We start from the raw sequence: 10,373 nt of genomic DNA on the forward strand, positions 1-10,373 counted from the left end.
GTGTGACCCCGGCACCTGGACTCATATTGTTGCCTGTGGCCATGGGCAGCGGCTTAAATTTTACATGTGGTTCATGAATTATACAGAGGGAGGTTGCAGGAGAGACAGGCAACTGGGAGAGAGGGAGCACAGCACTGCAAGATAAAAAAGTATTTTCCTTTAGATATAATACTGTACATTTCATATGTGTTCTAGTATTCCGTACGTTTGGCCTCACTGCTGGCAGTATAATTGGATAACACTGGGCAATTTTAAATGTTAAATAAGAGATATTGCTGTCTTGCTTCATTTCCTGGAGCATAAGGCTGATCAGTTATTAATTTTTCTTGCTTACCAGGTGCTTTCATCTCAAATAGTTGTATTACATGCAGTGGTTTGTAGAATATTCCAATTATAACACTGAGAGGGTGCTGAGTTCACGCTCAGTGCCTCTACTATGGACATCATTCATTCTCCTCAGGGCGTCCTGGCTTTCTGCATTATTTTATGCACATGCTGTACACGCACACACTAGAGTGAACTAATTTCTGCATCTAGCAGTGCGTCTAAGAATAAGACATTTGGTATGAAGGCCCCATCAAATGATGACTGAAAACACACAAGCAGTCAAGGATGGAGCAAAATGGTCTTCTCAGATAACAAGGCAGAGAAGGCTGTTCAGTAAAACAAGAGGCCACAGCCTGCTCTATCAAGGATGGAGCAAAATAAAATTTGCACTTGCTGTAAATCACTGAGGTCTGTTTTGAAAAGTCATAGGAAGTGACCGCTCTGCTCCTCACTGCCCTTCTGTTATGCTATGATGGCAGCGATTGCAGATTCCATGACTGCCGCTCTGCTCCTCATTGCCCCTCTGTTATGCTACGATGGCAGCGATTGCAGATTCCATGACTTCAACAAACTTTTCTTCAGAGGTCACTGAGGTGTCAAGGATAGCCAAGAGTTGGACAGCAGTGATAGTTGCTAACATCAATACAGTTCACTTCCAAATACCCACTGAGTGCACAACATGCTGAAGTAAGGCCAGTATCTGTCATCTGTAATGTCATGTTGGAATGTGTGTGCAGCTAGAGAACCAGGATTCGGTGAAAACTCTGCTGAAGCGAACAGAAGCAGAGCTGAACGTGCGTGTTGCCGATGCCCTGAGGAAGCAGGAGGATCCCCTGCAGAGACAGCGTCTCCTGGTGGAGGAGGAGAGACTCAAGTATCTCAATGAGGAGGAGCTCATCATCCAGCAACTCCAGTCAGTATTTAGGATTAAGCAATAATGTTAGCGACTGTAGAAGAGTACATGTTTGTAGCCCAAACATCTCATTAAGTGTATTTAATATAAAAGTTGGCAGTTATATGGTTGAAGATGACCTTTAATCAACTATTTCATAATCACTTTAAACATCTGTTTCGTAATTAGGTGACTCATAGGCTGATGCAGTGATAGGATGAAATTAAAACTGTAATTAATATCACCATGGAGCAAGATGCTTATTAAGATCTGAGGTATGAAACAGTCCAGCAAATAATTGAAGTGACTGAAAAACCAGAGCAGAGAGCTAACTTGAGATTTAATAATCAGATAATGTGCTACAGTCTTGTAGGTGGAAATGTTCACTACACCAATATCTCCTGGATCTCTCTGTGAGCAGCAGAAGAGTTCCTGAATTTTACTTTAAGTGGCATTTTGATTGCAGACTAATTGGTTGAACTGTTAGATGATCTTTCTTAATCAGTGCCAGTTATTGAGCCTGGCTAATGGGCGATTTATTTCGGTTAATTATAGACAGAACTTCATCACATAACTTGAGGCAGTTGACATCAATTCTAGCCAGACACACCCTTATCATCAGGGCTGAACAAACTGACATTTGAATAGATTCTCTGTTGCACTTTATCTCAGTTGTTGCGTGAAACTTTTAAATACCAAGCTGTACTCCTCCGGTTCAGCTGTCCATAACTGCTGATCTAGTTGCCAGTTGGTTGAGAGGCAAATTAACTGAAACTCAAAGAGCATAATTCTGAGATAAATTTTCACTAAAATTTAAGTGCAGCAGAGGAATCCCTGGTGTTCATCCTTCTGTCTGTTCCATCTCAGTGACCTGGAGAAGTCAGTGGAGGAGATCCAGAAGGAGTCATCTGTCAACCACAAGCTGGTGACAGTGCAGGAGCTGGAGGAGAAGACCAATGTTCTGAGAAAGCTGGGGGAGACACTCACAGAACTGAAAAGTGAGTCACGCTGGCACGTTTCACATTCTTTGCACAGGCATGAAACAGAAAACACAGCCTTTTACTCTGGAAGACAGTTTATAATGCACTGATTATTCAGCCAGTCTGTCAAATATTTAACCAGTTACAGATTGTTTAGCTTGCCCGCAGTTTTAATGAACTTTCTGACCATTTGCAGTTGTGCGCAAAGCTTTTGTTTAGTTAGATCAAAAGCCTTTCAATGTCTTCGTAAAGTAGAATTGATTTGTTTGGGTGGAAAAAGGTTGGCTTCCTACATTACTCAGCCGCTTTCTCCTGCAGATCAGTTCCCGGGCTTGCAGAGTAAGATGCGGGTGGTGCTGAGGGTTGAGGTGGAGGCCGTCAAGTTCCTCAAAGAAGAGCCACACCGACTCGATGCCCTGTTAAAACGCTGCAAGACAATAACCGACACCCTCACCACCATGCGCAAGTATGAACATGCTCCACCTGAGACAGACATTATCAGCAACTGTTACAGAAAGCCCTTATGTGCTGAATACTGATAAACTGTCCTTAGAGAGAGAAAAGTTATAAATAATCCCCTTAATACTGTTTGGAGAATTTGTCCAATACATTTTTACAGCATTAGCTCAAACAAAAACTTGACCATTTATAATCAATTTGAGGAAGACCTTTTCATTTGTACCTCTGCCTACGATATTAGAGTTTTCACCATTCTGTGTGTGTGTGTGTGTGTGTGTGTGTGTGTGTGTGTGAACATAATGGCCTTTTTCAGCCAGATGAATAAAGGCTCTCTAATTTTATGGTGCGTGTGCACTTCAGCGTTCTGTCGTCTATCTGTTAATCAGCCTCATGTCCAAAAAGCACCTCACTTTCTGGTTTAATTAACTTCACTGATAAAATGGAGCTCATCAAATAAAAAAAATGTCTTTGTGGGTCACAGCAAGTTGGAGGTGGAGGTTTGGCACCTTCACAATGTTTCAAGTTGTGTTTTTAGTGTTCAGCACTTCAAGGCATGGATTATTCATGTTTTAGTTTGTTATGTTTCAATTATTAATTAGTTCTTCTTCCATGGTTTATACCAGACAAGCGAATGAGGGGGTGTGGAAGAAGCAGGAGGACTTCTCTAGTCCTTCATTAAAGCACAACGATGAGTTGCGAAAGTTTTCAGGCTTTGACATCCCCACCAGCCCGCCACTCAGCATCACTGACCTTGGAGGAGGCAACAGCCTGTCCAACTGGAGTCCCCACACCAGCGTCAGCCTCGCCCATAGGAACCCGTCCAGCCCTCACAAAAACAACCATCCTCCTGTTCCTCAAAAGGGCAAAGCCCTGGAAGAACTGGAACGCCGTGCTGCTGCTGACAAAGCTTTGTCCGTGGAGGTCCGACTGGTAGGAAGGATATGTTTTTGGTTTTTTCCCATGCGTTTCCTCTTTGTCTCACAACTTAGTGTCTATATTAAAACACATAGACTTTCTACTCATAGTCTTCATATACACACAGTGACTTTATAAAGTAATTAGAGCCATCTCTCTACTTCACAGGCAGCAGAGCGGGACTGGGAGGAGAAACGGGCCAGTCTCACCCAGTACAGTGCCCAGGACATCAACCGGCTACTGGAGGAAACCCAGGCTGAATTAATGAAGGCTATTCCAGATCTTGACTTTGCTGCCAAGCAAATAAAGCCCTCCTCCAATACACCTTCCTCTCAGACCCCTCAGAATGGGACTGGAACCCCGGAGCACCGCACCAGCAAGCCCCAACACAAGCTTTCTGGGAAAGAGGGAGGATCCAGGCGTGGCTCTGGTAAGGTGGAGAGCTCAGTGCTTCAGTCTGCAGCACTGTCAAGGGAAAACCATGTCAGCTTTTCAAGAGCCAAGAAAAACACTATACATTAATAAAAGAATCATTAGCTTTTATTTTAGTTGAATATTATGAATTATGTAACCTAAACTGAATTAAAGTATGAAAAATATCAAAACTGGAGATACAGTATGAATTTTAAGAAAGTTTTATAAATGTAATAAGTCACCCAACATACAACACTGAGCAAAGTACAGTAAATTTCATGCACTACATTTAATAATATGCCTAAAAATGCCTCATAGCTATCAACAGAATATCTACTGTAAGTAGGGCTCCTTTCTCAAAGTTTCTGTACTGCTTCCTTTTCCAGATGAGCTGACAGTACCACGGTATCGCACGGAGAAACCATCCAAATCTCCTCCTCCTCCACCACCTAGACGTAGCTTCCCATCTTCTCCAGGCCTGACCACCCGTAGCGGAGAGCTCCTCATTCCTGGGAAAAGCATAAAGGCGAGACAGGGAAAACAAACAAATACACAATTTTCACATATACGCTGTATTGTATAAACTAAGGATTTTACACTTAAACTATTATATTGACAAAGCAACAAAAGTTTAATTTCTCAGATCTACATAGCAGCATATTAGTTCCTCTTTAAAGAAAGAGGTTAATAGGAGTTAATCTGTTGTTCTGTAGATGCAGAATAATCTTGTTAGATCACATTATGTGCTTGTCAATACAATGGTAATGGCAGCTTTTGAGCTGGGCTTCAGAAGCATTTAAAGGCCTTTTTCTATTTGCTGTCATAGAAGTCTGAATCTGAAGAGACTGAAGGCCAAAAGCCTCATGTAAAACTGAGGAGGGCTGTGTCCGAAAACCCTCGTCCTGCATCTACACCTCCCACACTGGCCTCTGAGGACAAAGAGGAAGGAGAGGAGGAGAAAATCGCTGCAGAACTGGAGGTAATGGGGTCCGTGAATTATGTTGATCATACTCTCAATAGACTGGTGTTCAGTGTTTGAGAAAACTGCACACTTTTTATTTATGTTGTGTCCACAATTTGCCACTAGCTTTTACGGTTACACATGCACACAGTTTGTGTGCAGATATGCTCTCCAAGGCTGTCACATGTTTAAGCAGCAGGTGCCATATGTCCTCCTGCCCCTGGCACGGGCAGAGCCCAGAGATCACATACCACTCAGCCACATCATCGCCCAGGTCTCACAGCTCACAGCCAGACAGATGGACCCTGATGACTGCCTGCGCTGTGTTTGAGATAGCCTTCCTGAAATCTGATCTGGATTCAACAGTAACTGATTTAAATTATTCAGTTTTATCCTATTAATATCAGCTCTTGAACCTCCCTTTTTTTCCCAGCTGTTTGAGAGAGCTCCGCTCCGGCTCACTGTACCCCCTCCCCTTTCCCTGCCTGTTATCCCTAGCAGCAGGAAAAGCATCCCCCCCTGCAGGTTGGACCTGTGGCCCCCTGAGGCCCCAGGCACTGAGGTAACACTCTGGATGACCTTGAGTGCTGCAGATTGCTGCCCTCTGTGCCCTCTGTCTATGTTCCTTTTAACCCCTCTACCACATGCAGAAACCCCCAGCTACTGCTCAGCCTCTGGCCACCTCTGCTCATGCACTTTTCCTTTATCTTCAAACTGAAATGAACACAAGCCTCCTTTCAGCAGGTTTTATTGATCACCAGCATATCTTCTTCTTCTTGGTGTGCCTGCATGCTGTGTTAAATAATCCCAACCATTTTTTGTATTGCATTATGTGTTCAAACTGGTTTTCAGACTGTATTACTTGATAGTATTTTGTCTCATTTGAAGATCTGTAGACATACAGAAGCTTATGTTTTAGTGGTTCTGGAACAGAAAAGCATTTAAACCAGCTGGTCTGCTGTACATAGCCACCACCATATCATTGGCTTATGCTGTAGAGGTGTGATGACTGACATGGTAGCTATCAGTTACCTGTGTACACATTCAGGAGAGAAAAAGATTAGCATTCATTTTGAGTCAGGTTTGATTGGTTCTTAAGCTTGTCAGGTCTTTGTTCATCAGTTAATTTTGTCTAGCATTTGTTGCTTGACAGGAAGCATACAAAGTTTGTTTTTTTTATGATAAAATAATTGTGCTCTAAAGCCAAAATGATTGACTAAAGTAGCCAAAGGCTCAGTGGTTTTTATTGCTAGAAGATCTCAAACAAACATTGGTCTTCAACAGATTCAGTGTGAAAACTGAGATTACTGATTAATGCAGCTTTAACTTTGCATAAAACAATGAGCCACAGTGTCAGTTAGCAACCGTCCACCATTTGCCTAATGTCCCCCACACCATCCTTGGCACAAGTGTTACACTTTGAACACACATTTAGCTCCTTTATATATGAATGCAGCCATCCTTCACAGTGTTTTGTGTGAGAGAGTCAGTTATGTTAGGAGGTTATCTAGTAATTCATTACACAGTTGACAATATCACTGTCTTTTTGTAGAGGTTCTTGGTTATCTTTTTGTGTAGTGATCATCAATTTTACTTAAAGTTGTTAGACTGTGCTGCAGCTAAGACTCGTTCAGTGTGTCTAAATATAAAACTCAAGTGCTTTCCTCATTTGTAGGGAAGGCGCTTGTCTCCTGTCCACCACATCATGTTGACAGAGTGTTGGTCACCTTCACCAACTGCCTCAGAGGATCCTGTCAGAGATTTAGCAAATGACTCTGTAGAGGAGAGTCCATCACCAGATTGGACCAGTAATCACACAGTCTACGAGACAAACTTTTCAAAGAAAAGGGATTCATTTGAAAGCTCTCCTCAACGAGAGCGAGAGCTGCATTGCCTTAAGCAGGATGTGGAATTAAAACAGGAGCTTGCCCTGCTGTTGACAGAGCTGGAGGTGAAGGTGCTGTCTCCCCTTGAGGCTCAGGAGCTCAGCAAAACTGCAGGTGATGTTTTACAGACTCTGACCATCTTACAGCAGACTAAAGAAGTCTCTAAGGTCCAACTAAATGATCGGCCTCTTCTAGTGATCTTTGAGAAAGATAAAACAGTCAGAGAGGCCTATAGGCTGCTACATTCCCTTCTGGTTTCATCTAGGCCAGTGCCCATAACACAATCCTCCCTCCACCCAGATCAGCAGAGTTCTCTGGTGGAGGTTCTGAGGAGAGGTATAGAGACAGGGGACAGGATACTGAATCTTCAGCACAACACTGAAATGAACATGAGTCCTGATTCACAGCACAGCTCAATGAGCAGTACTCCTGAGTTCAGTGGGTCAGCTAGACCTGAAAATAGTTTAGCTATTCGAATGAGAATGACGGAAAATGTCCGACGCAGCACTTACAGGAGGCTTGACAGCCTGGAGGAGACTATTCGCGAGCTGGAAAATACCCTAATAAAGATCAGTGGCCATCCCGCTGCAGAGCAGCTCTACAGCGAGACTGTGCAGATGACTGACTCTCCAACCTCAGAGACCAAGAAGCCCCCAGTGCCATCCAAGCCATCACCTTGGAGCCCAGCATCAATCCAGGTTCATTGCTCACGCCTGCTGTGCAGGTTCCTGCTCTGAAGCAACATGCTCTGTTTTCTTTCTTCACTTCTTCTCTCCGGGTGGTTGTGAACTTCACTTTCAAGCTCCTGGTGTCTGCTCCCTGATTAAATCAGCATCTAATTGTATTTTAAACAATGCAGAAGGGACAGACAGCAGACTTCCTCTCTTCTTGTCTGTTCTGTGATTAGTGCTGGAGCTGCTCTCCTGCTGAGCTGTGATGCTGGTAATTTTGTTGTGGTTTATTTCTTTATCGATCTGTCCTGGCATTTGTCTTGTGCCTGTAAATCTGGTAAATTTCACTTTTCATTACTCCAAGCAGGCCATAAAAATAATCCATAGATAATACAAACATTTCTAATTTCTTCTTTTTTTCTCTCCTCTTTACTTGTCAGCTTAATCAAATGATGTTGTCTTCTTATTGTTTTGTCTTGAAATTAACTTTCTTTGCCTCAGAAATTGTTTTAAACAAAAATAATGAACAAGCATAATTGCATGTTTTATCTACTGTCACATTATACTTGCACCCACCAAATGTTCCATCCATAAAACTCCTCGCACACCTACAGAACTGCAAAAATCACTTCTCACTATACTCTTCTTGTTAATATCTAAAGCTCACATATTGCATGTAGCCTCCTTTTAGCTTACCTCCAGTTGAACATAACATAACAAAAGACTAGTGATTATCAAAAGACTTATTGCTGCGTCAGCTGCCGCTTCAGTGAGGTGTCTTGACAGCTTACATACAGTAGCATTCCTTGTTTCTTTGAATGTAGCTTCCCACTTGGGGCAGGGTTGTAATACTTGAGAGTCACACTGTCCCGGTGAGTTTGAGCTCTCTGATGTAGCTCCAGGGACCATTCCCATGGGTCTGGCTGAAGATTACAGAGTCTTCACACGTTATTTCGTCAGTCTAACTTCAGCCATGTTCATCTCCCTACTCTTGTCTAACATTTGCTCGTGTACTCCTCAAATTCACACTAATAAATGATCTACTTTCAAGGCCCATTACAGTCCAGTTTTTAATTAAGACATCAGAATGAGGATTTATCCATCAAGAATTAGGTCTACTGTATATTTTATGTCTGTATTTCAAAATTCTGTCTGACATCAAGAGAAAAATTAGCAAGGAAGGGAAGCAGGCAGATTATCTGCAGAGAGAGACTGGCTATTTGACACTACAACATTTAACTTTTATTAGTTTTCATTTCAGCTAATGTCTTTGTGTGCTGAAGAGGTACTGTTGGATGGAAATTTGTCTCAGTGTGTATTTGCTTTTGTGCATATTAGAGACGGTCGACAGCGTAACTCAGTGGGAAAGATCATTAAGCACAGTGCCTTGTGGAGTGAGGCTTGGCTATGCACTGTCAGTTTTGATGCTAAGTTTCTATAGTCTGCTCTTTTGTCATTTTGCACTGATAGATGGTAAAACTCTGTGAAGCAGATAGTTCATTTTTATATCGGCGTCAAGCACTGATCTTAAAAACCTCATTGGTCTCAGGAGACAGACTTGCTCTCTGGATTCAGACTCTATACCGAGTTGATGTATGTCAGAGACATAAACTGAAGGCACTGAAGAGGAGAAATAAAATATACAACCATGTACTGTGTGTCCAAGGTCTGATTCGCACGCTCTCCTCTCCTCTCCTCTCTCAGGGAGGGAATAGCTCCAGTGCTGGTAAGGTTCCCCACTCCTCAGCCGCCTCCAAGCTGAAGCACCTGCAGCAGAGCAGCACAGACAGCACTAAAAGTGGCAGAAGGGAGGACTTCCTGAAGATCCAGGGCCAGCAGGTACCGTGTTTATGTTTAGCACTGTCAGGACCAAAAATGCATATTTGATTTGACAGCATACACTCTATGCATACGGGACTGTGTTGTACTTTCCGTTACTCTGTCTTGACTTTTGTGGTAGTTGCAGCCAAGGCCATGACCATTGTTTGGCATTTCAAGAAGGCTTGCACATAATAATGGTATACAGATCATAAACATGAAGATGATTATCACTATGGAAAAACAATGTATTTCACCCTCAGTCTGTAATTAGGGCAAAGACCAGCAACAGTTTGTGTCCATTATAAATCAGGACAAATTGAACAGAGCGTTCTGTGGATGTGGGGCAATATTAAAAACATTTTTCCACATATTCAAGCAGATTTGATGAACTTGCTACTTATATAGAAACACAATTTTTCATACAAGTGATCGCACTGCTGCACAATTTCAGCAAGCCTTAAAAGAGGTACATTTTAAAAGCAAGGAGAAGGTCTGGATCTGAACCTCTGCAAGCTGATGAAGTGTCCAGAATTACCACCCTGCCCCACAGCAGATAAGCATTTATCTTTACCTCTGCTCAGTCTCCTCTTTACCCTACAGAACTGCTGCACATCCCTACCAAGCTCAAATCCTCAGCACACATTTATTGCACTGTGTATTTTTTAAATATCAGCTTAACAGTGCTTTTATAGTTTTAAATTATATCTGACTGAAGAAACTAAACTCATTAAAAACTTCTCACCTGGACTTAACATACTTAGTTAACAGGAACTTGAGAAGATAAAAAAATGGTGTGACAGTAATATAGTATCTCTGAATTTGGATAAAACTAAATTTATGGTATTTGGGAATCGCAGACTAGACAATGAACTTCATTTGAAAATTGGGGGAGCTAATATAGAATGAGTATTTGAAATTAAATTTCTAGGTGTCATAGTTGATGACAAATTCTCCTGGAAATTGCATATCAGATATGTTCAGCATAAAATAGCAAAGAATATATCAATATTGGCAAGGGTTAGATATATTTTGGACAGGAAAGCACTA

General features: G+C 42.2%; 1 protein-coding gene across 1 annotated transcript in view; it reads left to right on the forward strand.

Moving 5' to 3' along the window:
• Nucleotides 1-10,373, forward strand: part of srcin1a (SRC kinase signaling inhibitor 1a) — a 59,445-nt gene that overhangs the window by 43,405 nt on the left and 5,667 nt on the right. The window contains exons 13-21 of the mRNA XM_020607316.1: nucleotides 1,065-1,240; nucleotides 2,087-2,217; nucleotides 2,518-2,665; nucleotides 3,282-3,588; nucleotides 3,742-4,003; nucleotides 4,374-4,513; nucleotides 4,814-4,966; nucleotides 6,624-7,532; nucleotides 9,210-9,344. Of these exons, the coding sequence (XP_020462972.1) occupies nucleotides 1,065-1,240; nucleotides 2,087-2,217; nucleotides 2,518-2,665; nucleotides 3,282-3,588; nucleotides 3,742-4,003; nucleotides 4,374-4,513; nucleotides 4,814-4,966; nucleotides 6,624-7,532; nucleotides 9,210-9,344 (2,361 nt within the window). The remainder of the gene's footprint in view (nucleotides 1-1,064; nucleotides 1,241-2,086; nucleotides 2,218-2,517; nucleotides 2,666-3,281; nucleotides 3,589-3,741; nucleotides 4,004-4,373; nucleotides 4,514-4,813; nucleotides 4,967-6,623; nucleotides 7,533-9,209; nucleotides 9,345-10,373) is intronic.

The sequence above is a fragment of the Monopterus albus genome, unplaced genomic scaffold (assembly GCF_001952655.1).
Source record: "Monopterus albus unplaced genomic scaffold, M_albus_1.0 scaffold85.1, whole genome shotgun sequence".
NCBI classification, from domain to species: Eukaryota; Metazoa; Chordata; class Actinopteri; order Synbranchiformes; family Synbranchidae; genus Monopterus; species Monopterus albus.